Genomic DNA, 19,100 nt, shown 5'->3' with positions numbered 1-19,100 from the left:
GTTATCAAGAGTATAATATTAGGCTGGGCGTGGTGGCTCATGCCTGTAATCCCAGCACTTTGGGAGGCTGAGGTGGGCAGATCACCTGAGATCAGGAGTTCAAGACCAGCCTGGTGAACATAGTGAAACCCCATCTCTACTAAATATTCAAAAATTAGCCGGACGTGGTGGCAGGCACCTGTAATCCCAGCTATTCGGGCGGCCGAGGCAGGAGAATGGCTTGAACCCGGGAGATGGAGGTTGCAGTGAGCCAAGATCACACCATTGCACTCCAGTCTGGGCAATGAGAGTGGAACTCCGTCTGAAAAAATAAAAATATTATTATTCATAAAATAATAAAAATATTCAGAACTCCATCTGAAAAAATATTTAAAAAGTATAATGATAGTAAAAGTATTGCCATTTAGGTGGTAAGAAGAGTCTTTCTACTAAGCACTGGCATCCAGTGATAAAAATTATTAAATCAGTTGATGGTTGCCACAGGTGTGTATTTAAATTGTGTGACTGGCTTTTTTTTTTGTCTCAAAGTCGACTTCACCAGCTATTGTTGTCTTTGAAGTTAAGGTAAAGAATATAGGTATTGGCCAGGCACGGTGGCTCACGCCTGTAATCCCAGCACTTTTTGGGAGGCTGAAGCGGGTGGATCATGAGGTCAGGAGTTCAAGACCAGCCTGGCCAACATATTGAAACCCCATCTTTACTAAAAATACAAAAAATTAGCTGAGCATGGTGGCATGTGCCTGTAGTCCTGGCTACTCGGGAGGCTGAGGCAGGCGAATCACTTGAACCCAGGAGATAGAGGTTGCAGTGAGCCGAGATCGCACCACTGGACTCCAGCCTGGCGACAGAGTGAGACTTCATCTCAAAAAAAAAAAAAAAAAAAAAAAAAAAAAATATATATATATATATATATATATATATATATATATATGTATGTATGTGTTACAGATGTGTTGCCTTTATATAATCTCATCTTACTCATTTTCTATTCTGTTCAGTCTCTTAACCCTTGATGATATTACCCTTAAGCAGCGTACCATTTAGGTTCATTTTGATGCTTCATAAGATGGACCTTATGGGAAATATATGGAGCCATTTTTTTCTTTGTGTTGATATGTACTGTACATGTCACTTATGGATATAACTATTCTAATGGCTTTTTAGGCTGACCTCTCCAAAGGACTGCATTCAAAGATAGTCTCAGTTCATTTTACTGGACAAGGAAATTAACATTTTTGACCCAAGAAGAATTGCCCTTTAGTATTTCAGTTTGCCCCCTAATTCAGTCAGTGTGTCCTTACTGCTGTGCCAGGTTCCGTGGTAGGTTCTATACACAGTGATTTCCAAATGTGGCTGCCATCAGAGTCACTTGGGGAGCTTTTAAGAAAACACAGGCTTGGGCCGGCATCCCAGAAATTCTGATTCTGGCTATTTGTAGTGAGACCAGGGATTTGCATTTTAATAAGTACTCTAAGTGATTCTAATGCCACCTATGCGATGATCAAGCTACAATGCCTCCCAAGATTCTCTGTCTAAAAATATAGGTAAAGTATAGGTTATACATAAAATTACTTCAGTACGGGGTAGTTCTGTAAAAGATAAATTCTTTAGTTTTCTTAGTGCTTTTAACTCAAGTTTTACTCCAGAATCCTTCTTCCTCAGGTTATTTAGTTATTTCTGATTAGATATGTGCTCATTTTATAACATCTAGCATTTTTTTGATCCAGTTTAAGTATTAGGCACTGTGCCATGTGTATTACATGCATTATTTCATTTAATCCCCACAGTGGTACTGTGAGATAAGAACTGTTACTATTTCTGTTTTTTAACATGTGTCAAGAGTCAGGTTAATTAGGATGCGTATCAGTAAATATTGCAGGGCTGGGACTTTCACCTCGTCTGACAACAGTGTGTACTGTGCTATGGTGGCCTCTGGTATTGTGTGTAAAATCTGTAAGCTGAGTTTTGTTGTCTTAAAGCAGTGGTCCTTGGAAAGTGGGCCACATAAAGCTTTTTTTAAATGGATAAAACAAAGTTGTCTAAAGTGTAATTGATCAGCTTTCACCCAGTCTTTTGCCTACAGTCCACCACTTCTCTGTAAAAAAAAAAAAAAAAAAAATACCATGAATGACAGCCATTTCCAATTTAAAACCTATAGGTTTTCAGTGCCAAATAAATCTGAAAAATCATCTACTTTGTTCATTTATGTGCCCTGTCTGTAGCCCTCAAGAGTACTCTGTGTAGTCATCTCAGAAAGTATTTAGAGGTAACAGCTCTTGTTTTTTCCTTGTACGTTTCCTAGGCTTGCCTTTATAAAATGCCTTACAGCTTCTTCCACCTAATTAACCTCTTCTTTACACTTGGTTTTCACAGCTGGTCCTTTTTATTTAAAAAAAAAAAAAGTATTTGGCTTTAAAGTATTTACAGTTTTTTTAAAAGCCTCATTTTCTTCTCTGACAAATTTTATAGTTGACATTTTCTGGGTCATTTAAGGAAAATTGCTCTTTTGGAAGAAACTGACTCAAAATGCACTTTAGTTCAATTTGGAAAAAAAACTTAATTTTTGTCTTCTTACCTTCATATTTAGTATTTTTTTTTTTTTTCAAAGACAGGCTCTAGCTCTGTCACATAGGCTGGAATGCAATGACACCATTAGGGCTCACTGCAGCCTCGACCTCCCAGGCTCAAGTGATCTTCCCACCTCAACCTCTTGAGTATCTGGGACCACAGGTGTGCACTACCATGCCCAGCTAATTTTTTAATTTTTTCTGTAGAAATGGGGTCTTGCTACATTACCCAGGCTGGTCTCAGCCTCCTGGGCTCAAGCAATCCTCCCAACTCAGCCTCCCAAAGTGCTGGGATTACAGGCATGAGCCACCATGCCCAGCCTATCAGATTTAGTCAGATTTTAAAAAAATATCTGCATGTATTGGATATCTTCCAATCACCTTAAAATTGTACTAAATGGGCCAGGCACGGTGGCTCACACCTGTAATCCCAGCACTTTGGGAGGCTGAGGCAGGCGGATCACGAGGTCAGGAGATCGAGACCATCCTGACTAACACAGTGAAACCCCATCTCTACTAAAAATACAAAAATTAGCTGGGCATGGTGGCGGGTGCCTGTAGTCCCAGCTACTCCGGAGGCTGAGGCAGGAGAATGGCATGAACCTGGGAGGCGGAGCTTGCAGTGAGCGGAGATCAGCCACTGCACTCCAGCCTGGGCGACAGAGTGAGACTCCGTCTCAAAAAAAAAAAAAAAAAATACTAAATGGAAATCTGCATAGATTATTCTGTATTCAGTGTATAAAAACCTTAGGAAAAAATGATAAAATAAAGTTTAAGAATTTAAGATCCAACAAACTTCTTTTTAACTTCTCTCCTCACAGGCACCCCCAAGATGGTTTCTTCTTAATAATTCCTAAATACCTTTATGTGTTGGCATTAAATTGTAACTTTATAGGATCCCCTATTCTTTTTGCTTTTTTTCCCCCTGAAATTACTGAGCAACAAGATCCCTGTTCTCTCCCCTTCGAGGCTTTGTTTTCTGGAACTTGAAATTCTCAAATCATTGCCAGTTATTTTTAGTACGTGATTAGCCTCCCTTCCTCAGGTATGTTTTCCCCAATTTGGATTGAATCTACTGTTTGCATCTTGTTTCCCATCCCACCTTCATACAGATTGTGTGGAAAGGCTGTGGGGTATTAGAGAAGCCAGTGGAGTTCCTCTCTGCTATGGCAATGTTGACACCACAGAGCATAGTCCTAGGACCCTTACCACTGTGAGGAAGGAGTTTGGAGTTAGCACTTCCCTAGGGGATGACACATTTCCCCAGAAGAGGTCCCATGTCTCTAATCCTGGACTACTCCCTTCTACCATCCCCAAAGTGTTAGTTGGGTTAGCCACAAGTTTTTATAGCATAGTGGTCGAGAAATTATGATAATCCAGAGTATGAATTTCTGTACAGCCTTTAAATGCATGAGGTAGTTATATATATACTGATATAGAGGGTTGTGGTATTAAAAAGAGCAAATCATAGAACAGTATTTATGGCTTCATTCTAGTTAGATTTAAAGAAAAAGCGGCTGGGCGCGGTGGTTGACGCCTGTAATCCCAGCACTTTGGTGGGCCGAGACGGGCGGATCACGAAGTCAAGAGTTTGAGACCAGCCTGACCAACAGGGTGAAAATCTGTCTCTACTAAAAATACAAAATTAGCCGGGCATGGTGGCATGTGCCTGTAATCCCAGCTATTCAGGAGGCTGAGGCAGGAGAATCACTTGAACCTGGGAGGCAGAGGTTGCAGTGAGCCGAGATCGCGCCATTGTACTCCAGCCTGGGCGACAGAGTGAGACTCCATCTCAAAAAAAAAAAAAAAAAAAAGAAAAAGCTAGTTTGAAAGTATGTAATAATAGATGTGGAGGCAAACATATGAAGCTTTTAAGAGGTTAGTTATCTCTGGGAAAGGCATGGGCTAGGCAGAGCAGAAGAGGAACTTTCACATTCCATAGGCCTGTGCAGCATTTAGGTTTTAGAAATGAATTTGTATATTTTAAGGTTTCTAGATAAAGATTTTTTTTTAATAAAATACGATTTCAAGTAAATAGTGGCACAATCATCTGACCTACTGGCCCAGAGTCAGAACTGTCCAAAAACCTTGAATTGTTTACCTCTTTTCATCTGGAATATTCTAACAGCGCCTTATCAGTGAAATTTCTGTGAGAGGACCCAGAGCATAGCTTCTTAAATGTTGCTTTTTCATCTTTCTCAGAAACCAGCATAATTTATAAGATCTGTAGAAATTCATTCCAGGGACCCTTTAAAGAGTTATTCCTATTTTGGATTTCTGTTTCCTCTGTTCTTTTAAGCATTGAAATCTCTTAGTTATCTACCCTCTAAAGCGAATCATACTCTGATCCCCACAGTAATGGCAATGTTGTTACTTCAACTCTGCTGGTTTAGAATGTGTTCTTTTAAAAAGCTATTTCCAGCTGGTCCTTGCATCATACTCCTACCTATATACTTCAGTCACATCCTTTTCAGTACAACCTCCAAATTTTGAAGACAGCCCAAGTGGTTTGGGGGAACCAAGAACATCTGTGGTATCACTTGGCCCAGCCATTGCTGTCTTAATAGCGAAAACGTCTGTTGCCTCTCATTTCCTTTATCCTTTTCTTTCTCCTGTCTTGTTCCATCCCATTCCATTCTTTTCTCTCCCTTCCCTTTGCCTCCTCCCTCTTTATATATATTTTATTACATATGATTATTTATATGTATATGAAGACTTACTGTCTCCATTTTTCTCTTTTTCTTCTATGTTTCCCCTGTAGCAGTAATCAAACTGGGAAAATAAAAAGAATTTGCCATTAATCTGTCTAAAATAATGGAAATAGGCTGGGCACAGTGGCTCACACCTGTAATCCCAGCACTTTGGGAGGCCGAGGTGGGCAGATAGCCCGAGGTTAGGAGTTCGTGGCCAACATGGTGAAACCCTGTCTCTACTAAAAATATAAAAACTGGCTGGGTGTGGTGGCAGCACCTGTAGTCCCAGTTACTTGGGAGGCTGAGGTAGGAGAATTGCTTGAACTCAGGAGGTGGAGGTTGTAGTGAGCCAAGATCATACCACTGCACTCCAGCCTGGGTGATAGAGTGAGACTCCTCAAAAATAAGTAAATAAATAAATAAAATAATGGAAGTAATATTTCTCTTCTAATTCCACTGAATTATAAATTTGGTTTATATTATTCCTGGTCGGTGCCCAAGGTATGAGGAATTAATTGTAACTAGCCAAATGTTGTGTAGAGACTGCACACTAGCATAGTCTATTCCTTATGTGGCCTATTCGCCAGATGTCAGCCTGTTTTTTTTTGTTTTTTTTTACTTTTTGCTACCAGCCCATGTAAGTCTCCTGTTTCTAAATCTTTACTTCCTTCCAGAATCTGACTAGATTTTATCAGCTTCTTGAAGAGCTGGTTCTTTCATTAGGTTTTTAATGGTAAACATACTGTGTGGGATGAGAATGGCCATCCATGAATTCCTGGAGGGCAGGAACTATTCCTTATTCATCTTTATTCTCCTAATCCAGCGTGGTGCCTGGCACAAGGTGCTTAGTCAGTATTTTCAGGCAAAGATAAATTGGTGCATCTTATTCTGAACTTTGTAACAGACATGTGCAACAAACTGATCATTGTGAAAATACAACCTTTGTGATATTAATTTTCCTTTCCCAAAACAAAGCCTTGCTTACATAACAGAAACACTTTGCAACAACTTGTATGAATTCTTTCAGTTCTTGAGTGAGCTTCCAATGGGGAACTCTATCCTTTTATTCTCCTTGATATCAAATGGTGCTATCATATTTGTATCATAACTTTTTTTAACAACAAACATCTGTAATTATTTTATTTAAAACTTGTTAAATTATCCTGTGGATTTAAAGAAAGGAGATAATTCATTTTTTTAAAGATTTTTCTCTTTTTAACACCTACCTCTTACACAGAAAGACAATTCATTTTTTTATGATAAAAGGAGCCCTTGAAAAAGAAATGCACACATCCTTCTAATGTATTTCTATATAGATAGGAAAAACTATACATGTGGTTTTAAAAAGGTCAATGATAACTCCTCTGGTCTATAAGAATATGGTTTGTCAGTCAACTTTGTAACAGAATGATAAAAAGAAATTGATTGATTGATTGCTAATTATGTTATCTAAAGCTATCTCTTTGTATTGGAAACCTGTAAAAATAACCAAAGATAATTCTTCATTAGAATCCTAATATCTATAAAATCAGACTAGGAAAATTTGAGTAATTAAGTGGTCAAGAATCTTTTATTCATTTTCCTTTTTCTCATTTTCTTTTAGAACTGCCATTGGATGACCAGAATTCCCTGTAGTTGATAATGTTGGGAATAAGCTCTGCAACTTTCTTTGGCATTCAGTTGTTAAAAACAAATAGGATGCAAATTCCTCAACTCCAGATTATGAAAACAGTACTTGGAAAACTGAAAACTACCTAAATGATCGTCTTTGGTTGGGCCGTGTTCTTAGTGAGCAGAAGCCTTGGCCAGGGTCTGCTGTTGACTCTAGAAGAGCACATAGCCCACCTCCTAGGGACTGGAGGTGCCACTACTACCATGGGTAATTCCTGTATCTGTCGAGATGACAGTGGAACAGATGACAGTGTTGACACCCAGCAGCAACAGGCCGAGAACAGTGCAGTACCCACTGCTGACACAAGGAGCCAACCACGGGACCCTGTTCGGCCACCAAGGAGGGGCCGAGGACCACATGAGCCAAGGAGAAAGAAACAAAATGTGGATGGGCTAGTGTTGGACACGCTGGCAGTAATACGGACTCTTGTAGATAAGTAAGTATCTGATTCACAGTCACCTCCAGTGGAATGAAAAGTGTTCTGTCAGGAACCATGACTTTAGGACTCCTTCAGTTCCTTTAGGACATACTTGCCAAGCCTTGTGCTCACAGGGCAAAGGAGAATATTTTAATTCTCCTCTGATGGCAGAGTAAATGATAAGATTTGATGTTTTTGCTTTCTATCATCTACTCTGTCTGGAAATGTCTAAATGTTTCTGTAGCAGAAAACACTATAAAGCTATGATCTTTATTAGAGAATAGAGTAAATATGGAGTGAGTTTATGTTGCTAGCTACAATAGGAAATGGTTTCATGAAGGCTGTTAATGGTACATGCCTGTCTATTCCACTGACCTCAGATTCAAGATAAGTTGTTTTACCAAGAATATGGCTACAGGCAACTTCTCTTGGCAACATAAGGACAAAGGTCAAGGAGAGTTTTCATTATCCTTTATTTGATCCTTTATCCCTTATTTGACTATCTTTAATCCATTTAGGAAGCTTGTCAGTTGATACTGCAAGGCACACCTGTACCTGTTTTGTCTTTTCCTCTGCTTTGTCTACCTCTAAATACAAAATCATAGATTGAATAACAGTGAAATTAAAGGGCATCCAAGTAGAAAAAAACATTTAACTTAAGGTTATATACTTCAGTAGTTAAGAGTACAAAGCTTAGAACCATGATGGGCCTAGCTCAAGTTCTGGCCCAGTGCCTTACTAACTGCGTGACACTGGGTAAGTTACTTCTTGAAGCCTCAGATTCCTCATCTGTAAATGGGGGGATAATACTTTTCCCACAAGGATTATCATGAGATAATGTACATAAGGCATTCAGTGTGGAGCTTTGTACTTAACAGTTGCTCAGTAGATGGTAGTATTTTTTAAAAAGTTACTTATGTGTTCTTTTTGCTTCAGGCCCTGCTAGTAAATTTAAGTATATAAACATTTGATAATCACATTTATAGAAATCCAGTTTCGTATAGTTCCTCAAAAATTAAGCATAAAAGAGAGCGTACCTGTGAATACAAATGAATTTTTAGAGCTGTATTAAACTTTTCCATAAAACACTGGAGCATTTGTTAGTCTTCAAGAAGAATAATTTTTTGGCCAGACACAATGGCTTCATATCTGTAATCCCAACACTTTTGAGAGGCTGAGGTAGAAAGATAGCTGGAGGCCAGGAGTTCAAGACCAGCCTGGGCAACATAGGGAGACCCCATCTCTACAAAAAAAATTTAAAAATTATCCAGGTACAGTGGCGCTTGCCTGTGGTCCCAGCTACTCAGGATTCTAAGACCGGAGTACTGCTAGAGTCCAGGAGTTTCCAGCTGCAGTGAGCTATGATCGCACCACTGCACTCCAGCCTGGGCAATAGAGCAAGACCCTGTCTCAAAAAATTAATTAATTTAAAAAAAATTTTTAAATCCCTTGTACCAAATTGTAATAAAAGTTGTCCTTCCCAAGTAAGGAAGTAAACCACAAGCAATGTTAATTTAAGCTCATTGGAAAAATGGGTGCAGAATAGACTTTGAGAGAGAGAGTTTTTTTGTTTTGTTTTGTTTTGTTTTTAAAGAGACAGGGTCTCACTCTGTCACCCAGGCTGGTGTACAGTGGCATGATCATGACTCACTGCAGCCTCAGCCTCCTGGGTTCAAACCATCCTCCCACCTCAGCCTCCTAAGTAGCTTGGACTACAGGCGTGTGCTACTGCACCTGGCTAATTTTTTAAAAGTTTTTGTGGAGCCAGGTCTTGCCATGTTGCCCAGGCTGGTCTCAAATACCTGAACTCAAGCGATTGTCCAGCTTCAGCCTTCTAAAGTGCTGGGATTGCAGATGTGAGCCCCCACGCTTGGCCCCTTGCAATATTTTAAAAGAGAGTGACATAGTTATACAAACCTCTTTGTTTTTAACTTCTCTCAACATTGAAATCTATGTTGCTATATATAAATCTACAACTGCTTCTGACTATTACAGAGTATTCCTTTGTATGCCTGAAAGTATCATATTTTGTTACATTTTCATCTGGTGATGGTCACTTAGGTTACTGCCAAATTTTTATTCTTACAAACAGCACTGCAGTGAACAGCAAAAATATGCATCGATTTTTGGACCTGTGTAAAAATTTACCTACAACTGTTGGGTATATGCATACTTAATTTTATTATTGCCAGATCATTCTTCAGAAATGTTTGCATCAGTCAGTTATATTGTTTAAACAGGCAGCACCTAATGAGTACCTGAGATGACCATACTAATTCCCATATCACAAGGTTATTCTCAGGATTAAATGACTTAAGTTGATAGTTTTGGGGGCTTTTTTTTTTTCCACAGTAAAACAGAGACCCACAATATGTAAACAATAAGTGGTGAGTTCTTAAGCAGTTAGAATTGTTTAATGGAAAACATTTCATTATTGAAGTTCCCCTGAAGGACTTTGTAAAGATTTCTGGGATCACACCACTGAATTAAGGTGTATAATGCCACTTTGGAGCAATGTCTAGAATGTTAAGTAGTTCCTTAAGTTTGGTTTTGTTTTCTTGTATACCATTTTATGAAGTATAAGCATGTAGTGGTATTTCCAGAAGAAAACTTCAAAATGAAGATGTGTATATAGGCCCTTGCTTCCAAAAGTCCTCAACCGGGATTGTCATCTCTCTTCCTGGCATTTCTCTGAGGTAAGTATGAAGATGATGTTGACCTTCCTGGCTTGTCTCAGTTGGCACTGGGCCTCTGAGTGTAAAGCTGAGAGTAGGCTGTGATCTCCAGTTTTAGTCCTGTGCGTTTACCCCAGGACACATAGTAGTCCTTGTCTGTACCCACCTGCCCATTTTGTCTGTGGGTCATTGTGGACAGTGACTGGAAATTAGCACATACGGTATACATTCATCCTTACAGGTCATAGCTCAGGTTGTCTCTTCTATCTCTCTCCTTACATTTGTGTTCATTTCTTCTGTCCCTTTTTACCTCCACACCTCCAGTTTCAATTTTTATTTGGAATTGTCATTTATTATTTCCTCAGGTTTAATGCCTTGAATTTTTTTTTTCCAGTGATCAGGAACCTCCCTATTCAATGATAACATTACACGAAATGGCAGAAACAGGTATTTTTAGTTTTGTTTGTATTACTTTATGATGAATATATAATAATGAAGAAAAGTAGCCACCTTTTGTTTTTTGTTTTGTTTTGTTTTGTTTTGAGATAAAAGACTCCAAAAATACAGCATACATAACAATGAAAAAAGCCCTTACTGTATGGAAATTTCCCTGAATAGGTATAATAGGCAATGCATATTATATCCTTTTTTTTTTTTTTTGGCATTGATGGATCTTTCACCATACTGTTCTGGAATGGAGAGGAGATTATTTATATATAATTTTTTTTTTTTTTTTTTGAGACAGAGTCTCACTCTGTTGCCCAGGCTGGAGTGCAGTGGCACGATCACAGCTCAGCTACAGCCTCAACCTACCCTGGCCCAGGTGATCACCACACCTCAGCTTCTCAAGTAGCTAGCACCACAGGCGCATGCCACAATACCCAGCAATTTTTCTGTTTTTTTGTAGAGACAGAATTTCACCATGTTGCCCAGGGTGGTCTTGTACTCCTGGACTCAAGTGATCCTCCTGCCTCAGCCTCCCAAATTGCTGGGATTACAGGTGTGAGCCACAGCCTCTGGCCAAAGATATTTTTTGTTCCTTAGTTTCCTAAGTATCATTCTGAAAACAAAGCCAACTGCTGAGTATACTTCATTTTCTCAGTTAACTCCTATGTAGTAAATAAGATGCTTAAAACTATTTTAATGTGAGAGCACAAGACCATAGCTTAACCTTTTCCAAATAAAGGTACCCACAAATCACCAGACTCCTGTAACTTAAGATGTTTTTACTCCACCACGATGACTAGCAATTGATGATTATGTCCATGCCAAATATTAGCTGCTAAATATCTATAGACCAAAAGTCTTTCTTTTAATGTGAATTGATCTTGTGTGACGTATTTTCACATTTTAAAAATAGTGACTCCATCATATAATCTTCTTGATTTGCTCTTAGATGAAGGATGGTTGGATGTTGTCCAGTCTTTAATTAGAGTTATTCCACTGGAAGATCCACTGGGACCAGCTGTTATAACATTGTTACTAGATGAATGTCCATTGCCCACTAAAGTAAGTTAATACTTACCTTTTGTGAAACTATCATTTGTGCATAAGCACAGGAAAAATGACCACAAAGAACATTTGATGTAATGTGTTTCATCTTTATACATTTGGGGTCTGTTTTATTCAGTATTGATTTTATTATGTAAATTTATTTTGTGTTACGAAGAATTATGTCCTCTTTTTTTTTCTTTTCCTCTTTGAGACAAGAGTCTCGCTCTGTTGCCCAGGCTGGAGTGCAGTGACGTGATCTTGGCTCACTGCAGCCTCCACCTCCCGGGTCCAAGCGATTCTCCTGCCTCAGCCTCCCAAGTAGCTGGGATTACAGGCACCCGCCACCACACCTGGCTGATTTTTGGATTTTTAGTAGAAACGGGATTTCACCATGTTGGCCAGGCTGGTCTTGAACTCCTGACCTCAAGTGATCCACCTACCTCAGCCTCCTCCCAAAGTGCTAGGACTACAGGCATGAGCCACTGCACCCAGCCCTATGTCTTTTTATTTATTTTGAAGCAGGGTCTCACTTTGTCACCCAGGCTGGAGTGCAGTAGAGCGATCACAGCTCACTGCAGCTGCAACCTCCCTAGGCTCAGGTGATCCTCCCACCTCAGCCTCCCATGTAGCTGGGACCATAGGTGCATGACCCCATGTCTGGCTAATTTTGTGTTTTCTTTAGAGATGGGGTTTCATCATGTTGTCCAGGCTGGTCTTGAAACTCCTGGGCTCAAGCAGTCAGCCCACCTCAGCCTCCCAAAGTGCTGGGATTGTAGGCGTGAGCCACTGTGCCCCACCACATTCTCTATCAAGGCTTTATTTAATTTCTTTTTTTTCTTCTTTCTTTCTTTCCCTCCCTCCCTTCCTTCCTTCCCTCCCTTAACTTCTTGCCTCCCTTCCTCCCCCGGCCCCGTCTAGGCTGGAGTGCAGCAGCACAGTCATGGCTCACTGTATCCTCAACCTCTTAGGTTCAAGTGATCCTCTTGCCTCAGCTTCCCACGTTGCTGGAGTATAGGCGTGCACCATCACACCCAGCTACATTTTTTTTATTTTTTGTAGATAAAGGGTCTCACTCTGTTGCCCAGGCTGATTTTGAACTCCTGGGCTCAAGGGATCCTCCTACCTTGGCTTCTCAAAGTGTTGGGATTATACATGTAAGCCACTGTGCCCAGCCTAGGTTAAAATTTTTAAAATGTTAAAAATAGAAGCATTTAAGGCCAGGCGCGGTGGTTCACGCCTGTAATCCTAGCACTTTGGGAGGCTGAGGTGGGTGGATCACCTGAGGTCAGGAGTTCGAGACCAGCCTGAACAGCATGGTGAAACCCTGTCTCTACTAAAATACCCCGTCTCTGTTAAAAATCAGCCGGGAGTGGTGGCAGGCACCTGTAATCCCAGTACTCAGGAGGCTGAGGCACGAGAATTGTTTGAACCTGGGAGGTAGAGGTTGCGGTGAGCTGAGATCGTGCCACTGCACTCCAGCCTGGGTGACAAAGCGAAACTCTGTCCCAAAAAAAAAAAAAAAAAAAGAAGAAGAAGAAGCATTTAGGTTGGGCGCAGTGGCTCACGCTTGTAATCTCAACACTTTGGGAGGCCAAAGCAGGCAGATTGTTTGAGTCCAGGAGTTCAAGACCAGCCTGGCAACATGGTGAAACCCTGTTTCTACAAAAAAGTCCAAAAGTTAACAGGGTGTCATGGTGCGTGCCTATAGTCCCAGCTGCTCAGGAGGCTGAGGTGGGAGGATCACTTGCACCCAGGAGGTTGAGACTGCAGTGAGACAAGATTGCGTCATTGCACTCCAGCCTGGTTAAAAAAAGAAGTATTTGTATCTGAGGTGGTGATCTTTATTCAGAAGCTAGAAGAGAATGTTGAGTTGCTGAGCTGATTTTCTTATCTTTCTCTAAGCAATTTCCTCTTAACAAAAGTTTTAAGAATGTTTTTTATTAAGAGGAAAAGCGGGGCTGGATGTACTGGCTCATGCCTGTGATCCCTGCACTTTGGGAGACCAAGGCAGGAGGATCAGTTAAGCTCAGGAGTTTGATACCAGCCTGAGCAACATAGTGAGACCTTGTCTCTATTAAAAAAAAAAAAAAAAAAAAAAGCCAGGCATGGTGGCTCATGCCTGTAATCCCAGCACTTTGGGAGGCCAAGGCAGACAGATCACTTGAGGTCAGGAGTTCAAGACCAGCCTGGCCAACATGGTGAAACCTCATCTCTACTAAAAATACAAAAATTAGCCAGCACGATGGCATGCACCTGTAATCCCAGCTACTTAGGAGGCTAAGGCAGGAGAATCACTTGAACTCAGAAGGTGGAGGTTGCAGTGAGCCGAAATTGCACCACTGCACTCCAGCCTGGGCGACAGAGTGAGACTCCGTCTCAACAACAACAACAAAAAAGTTAAAACTGAAAGCACTTTTGAATCTTATTCAAATGTATTAATGATTAGTGTAACGTTGGTTATCCTTTACATAGAACAAAAGCATCGAACTTTCATTGCCTTAGTCCATGTGTTTTACAGAGTCCTTTTTTTTTTCTTTTCTTTTTTTGGATTCTGGCACCTTTCATTTTTAAGATGGAGTCTTGCTATGTTGCCCAGACTGGTCTCAAACTCCTGGGCTCAAGCATCCTCCCACCTTGGCCTCCCAAAGTGCTGGGACTGTAGGTATGAACCACTGTGCCCAGCCTCGATTCTGGCATTATCATTCATCTAATTAAGCCCAGTGCAGAAAAACATTGTGGACAGAAGGGGAAAGTCTTTAGCCTAGTCACGAATGAATTGACCTTTGCCTAGGCTTATAAGAGGTGCCTGTTTCAATTTGCCTTCAACTCTGTTGGGGCAGGGTGCAGTGGTTCATGCCTATAATCCCAAAACTTTTGGGGGCTAAAGCAGGAGGATCACTTAAGGCCAGGAGTTCAAGACCAGCCTGGGCAACATAATGAGATGCCCATCTCTACAGAAAATTAAAATTATCTGAGCATTGTGACATGTGCCTGTAGTCCCAGCTATGAGGGAGGCTGAAGTGGGAGTATCACTTGAGCCCAGGAGGTAAAGGCTACAGTGAGCCATGATCACTTCACTGCACACCAGCCTGGGAAACAGAGCAAGAGCAAAAAGAAAAGAAGAAAACTCTGTTGGGATTTGTTTTTGCTTAGTAAAACTTTTTTTAAAGTAACTTTTTACTTCAACATCACTAGCCTTTAATGTTTTCATAATGGCGTCTGAGTGGATTTAATCTGTTTAGTGATTCAAGAATATGTAGCATATATTTGATAACAACTTAAGCATTCTGAATGAAATGGAATCTAGTAAGTCATGTAAGGAGACTTTCAGGTTGATCAGATATTTCCCATCAATGATATCATTGGGGTACATTGCATAATTTTTATATGGTCATTCTGAGTTTATTTAACACCTGGTTATAGCTCCCCCCACCCCCCTGAGACGGAGCCTTGCTCTGTTGTCCAGGCTGGAGTGCAGCGGCTTGATCTCGGCTCACTGCAACCTCCACCTCCCAAGTTCAAGTGATTCTCCTGCCTAAGCCTCCCGAGTAGCTGGGATTACAGGTGTGCACCACCACATCTGGCTAATTTTTGTATTCTTAGTAGAGATGGGGTTTCACCATGTTGGCCAGGTTGGTGTCGAACTCTTGACCTCGTGATCTGCCCGCCTCAGCCTCCCAAAGTGCTGGTTATAGCTTTTGTCTCAAAAAAAAAATGAGCCTGGGAAAACAACCTGTGTAGTATATGGGTCAAACCCACTTGTACTTTTTTGTTTTAGGATGCGCTCCAGAAATTGACTGAAATTCTCAATTTAAATGGAGAAGTAGCTTGCCAGGACTCAAGCCATCCTGCCAAACACAGGAACACATCTGCAGTCCTAGGCTGCTTGGCTGAGAAACTAGCAGGTAACTTCGGGACACTCCACAGTGGAAGATCTTAAGTTGTTTGACATTAAAGGGAAATTTGTACTGTAGGTCTTTGATCAAACTGCTATACCAGAAAGAAATCTCATAAAAATGATATTGGGAGACATAGACTAACTGGAAGAAAATTACTGAAAGGCTACAGAGATAAATGCAATTTAATTTAGCTTTGTGGATTTTCAGGGGAAATTTTAAAAGAAAAAAGTTGTGCTTATTTGCTTTAAGAATAAGGAGTGAGGAAAAGAAAAAAAAGGGGAAAAAAGCTAAATTCAGCATAACAAAGATATGTATGTGTGTATACAATATATAATTTGCACATATACACACTTTATAAAGTTTAGCTAGATTATGAAGACATACAAGGTAGAGGGAGAGGAAAAGGAACTTCTGATTGGAGCAGTTCCTGAGAAGCAGGTATTTAATTTGTTTATGAATGTTACCCATTTTAAGAAAGTTAACAGCAAAGTACAGGGGCATACCTCAGCTACTTACATCACGTATTGTGGAATAAGCAATGGATTAGAAATCAGAACATGTGGCTACTGGTTTGGACTCTCCCATGTGCTCGCCAAGTGCCCTGGAGTTAGTTGCTTCACTCTGTGGGCTCACTTGCTTAACTGTGAAATGGGGCTCGTACTATTTTCTATCTCAGAGCAGGAGGCTTGAATAAGATAATGTGCTTGAAAGAGTTCTACCAAAACAATTTGATTGTTACCAGTGATTTAAAATAATATGGCATTTTAATTATATCAAGTGTTTGTTGTATTTGTCTAGGTCCTGCAAGTATAGGTTTACTTAGCCCAGGAATACTGGAATATTTGCTACAGTGTCTGGTAAGTGAGACATCAAAACTATTTATTCTTAGTCATCTAGAAGTGGGCATCATCTAGAACTGTGCATTTTCTCAAATTGCTGGCATAGCCACTGGCACAGAGAATGGAATCAATTGTAAATTTTATTTGCAGGTGTTTCCCGAGTGCTTATTTATTCCCTCCTATGTTTAAAAAAGAGAGTGGGATTGGAATTTATCCCAACCAGCAAAAACAGCTGAGTTGGTCTGGTTTTAAATTTAGTCATAAGATAGCTGCTATGATTGGCTCTTTTGCATGTTCGTTGAGTTTGCCAAATGGTAATAGGGACCTCCACAGTAGAAACAAAATTACATGGCGTTCCAAGCCAGGAGGCAATCAAGTCAGATTCCCAGTATATATAAATCTCTACTCCTCCCTGCCCTCCCCCTCACTGCTACTCTTCTTAAAACTGTTGTCACTGGAGTATTTAATATATTGTCTATGAAGCTTGTGGTTTGCTGAGACTGTGCCCTCAGATCTCTCATAGTTCTGGCCTGTGGTCTTGAATGGTCTGTATTTTTAAAAGTTATTTTTGTAGGCCTAGTGAGCATTGGCCTTTTTCAAAACTCTGGTCTGAAAACCCTTATTTGTCAATACCCACTGATACGTGCTTAAAACACTTACCTTACTCTCAATGAGCACTCTGGGGATACAGCATGGCAGTCCTTTGATTTCAAGAAGTTTATTGGTTAGTTGAGGAAACAAAACTACTCAGACAAGGTAATTAGCCTCCATTTTATCACAGGATGTGATCATGGGAGAAAGTACTTTGTCAAGACTAAATGAGGGCCGGGCACGGTGGCTCATGCCTGTAAGCCCAGCATTTTGGGAGGCTGAGGTGGGCTGGTCACCTGAGGTCAGGAGTTCAAGACCAGCCTGGCCAACATGGCAAAACCTGGTCCCTACTAAAAATACAAAAATTAGCCGGGCGTGGTGGCATGTGTGTGTAGTCCCAGCTACTCAGGAGGCTGAGGCAGGAATTCACTTGAACCCAGAAGGCAGAGATGACAGCTGAGATCTCGCCACTGCCCTCCAGCCTGGGCGACAGAGTGAGACTCCATCTTAAAAAAAAAAAAAAAAAAAAAGACTAAATGAGAAGGTGAGGGAGGTGGGTGGTATGGGTAATAAGAGCCGGGGTGTCATGAAAGTGAGACTTCCTGATGAAGGTGGACCCTCAGCTGGGTCATGCCATAAGATGACGATTTTATTGTGCCCAGAGGAGGGAAAAAATTGGTTTCTTAGCTAAAGGAACATCACAGGCAGAAGCCCAGAGACAGAGAATTGTCTGATGAGAGAAGACAGTGTTCAGAGATAGGACACAGAATGAGTAGCCAGCTAGAAAGGGTTCAGGGCCTGAAAAGCCAGGCAGAGGGATTTAGATGGATATGAGAAGAAATAGAATGCTGAATAGGCTTTCCAGCAGCAGGGATGGTGGTTATGTGAGGTTTCCAGAACTTAGGGGGGTACCAGGGAAGTGAGTGGGAATCATCTGGTATTCTGGAGCTCCTCTGGTGCCTCCCAATGTAGCAGTAGGGAAGGCACAGCTATGAGAAGGTGTCATGTTCAACAGATAGACCTTTCCTTAAAGGGGAACTCATGTGACATGAACTTAAATGTAACTAAAAGAGTTCACTTGTTGCTTTCTCCTGTCTACCATCAGCATTTGTAGAATTCCTTTCAGGGAACAGCTTAAAAACTAAGCCATTAATTGTTAATTTATTTATAATTTTGGAACTTGGTAGTGATAAGTGGTTCTTTTTAGGATTCTAAGTAAAAGATCATTTTTAGTTTATAATTCTAGGTTTCTGTTTGGCTTGCATAAATGAATGTGAGAATGAATATTTTGTTTAACAAAGCCCTAATATAAGTTTTACTAAGTAAAATAACATAGTGTATTTAACAGGATACTTTTGAAATTTCCAAATCTGTAAATTAACCTAGTGACTTTAAGAAAAAAATACAAGATTAAGAGAGCGTGTCCAGTTCATTACTAACATTATTAGCCAAATGGATAATTGAGAACTTGAATGAATGAAACTTTTCTGACCACTCAAAAAAACTTCTAGCACATATTGGGCAAGGAAATGAAACTGATAACTTGCCACCTCTGCAGGGGAATGATTTTTTTTTTTTTTTTTTTTTATCTTTTGTTGTTTTTCAGAAGTTACAGTCCCACCCCACAGTCATGCTTTTTGCACTTATCGCACTGGAAAAGTTTGCACAGACAAGTAGGTATAGTGACTTCTTGCACTAATGATCTTCTGTATTGGTTGTTAAAAATTTTATTTTTCTTAGTTACTGGATGAGCCTACACTTTGAACCCCATCAGATGGGCATACATTCTGTTTTCATCTGGATAGACACGTTAAAGCCAATGAAGTATAACAGGGACAAAGGCAAGGATTTTCTCACCTAAGAATCAAAACTTGGTAACCATGATTACTCACTTTTTATAGCCAAAAATTTAGTGATGCAATTGCTAGTTTCTAGAAAAAAGTGTGGTGGCTCTTGCCCATAATCCCAGCACTTTGGGAGGCTAAGGCCAGAGGATTGCTTCAGGCCAGGAATTCGAGACCAGGGTGGGCAGCATAGCAAGACTCAATCTCTACAAAAAAATTTTTAAAAATCAGCCAGGCATGGTGGCATGCACCTATGTTCCTAGCTACTTGGGATGCTGAGGCGGGGGGGGATCACTTGAGCCCAGTAGTTCAAGGTTATAGTGAGCCATAGTTGTGCCACTGCATTCCAGCCTAGGCAACAGAGTGAGACCCTGTGACTAAAAAAAAGGAAAAGAAAATAGTCAAAGC

At 40.5% G+C, this 19,100-nt stretch overlaps 1 protein-coding gene across 3 annotated transcripts in view; it reads left to right on the top strand.

Moving 5' to 3' along the window:
* The window catches only part of RSPRY1 (ring finger and SPRY domain containing 1), a 51,415-nt gene that overhangs the window by 8,704 nt on the left and 23,611 nt on the right, over positions 1-19,100 (top strand). For 2 of the 3 annotated variants that reach the window (XM_003263092.3, XM_003263093.3), the window contains exons 2-7: positions 6,864-7,368; positions 10,420-10,472; positions 11,422-11,534; positions 15,298-15,424; positions 16,217-16,275; positions 18,455-18,521. In XM_003263092.3, coding sequence (XP_003263140.2) covers positions 7,019-7,368; positions 10,420-10,472; positions 11,422-11,534; positions 15,298-15,424; positions 16,217-16,275; positions 18,455-18,521 — 769 coding nt within the window. In that variant the 5' untranslated portion in view covers positions 6,864-7,018. Of the gene's footprint in view, positions 1-936; positions 1,545-6,863; positions 7,369-10,419; positions 10,473-11,421; positions 11,535-15,297; positions 15,425-16,216; positions 16,276-18,454; positions 18,522-19,100 lie in introns of those variants that run through there. The other variant, XM_030796564.1, reaches the window with a different exon arrangement.

This window comes from Nomascus leucogenys, chromosome 2, assembly GCF_006542625.1.
Source record: "Nomascus leucogenys isolate Asia chromosome 2, Asia_NLE_v1, whole genome shotgun sequence".
Taxonomy (NCBI): Eukaryota; Metazoa; Chordata; class Mammalia; order Primates; family Hylobatidae; genus Nomascus; species Nomascus leucogenys.
This window is presented reverse-complemented; position numbering and strand designations above follow the sequence as displayed.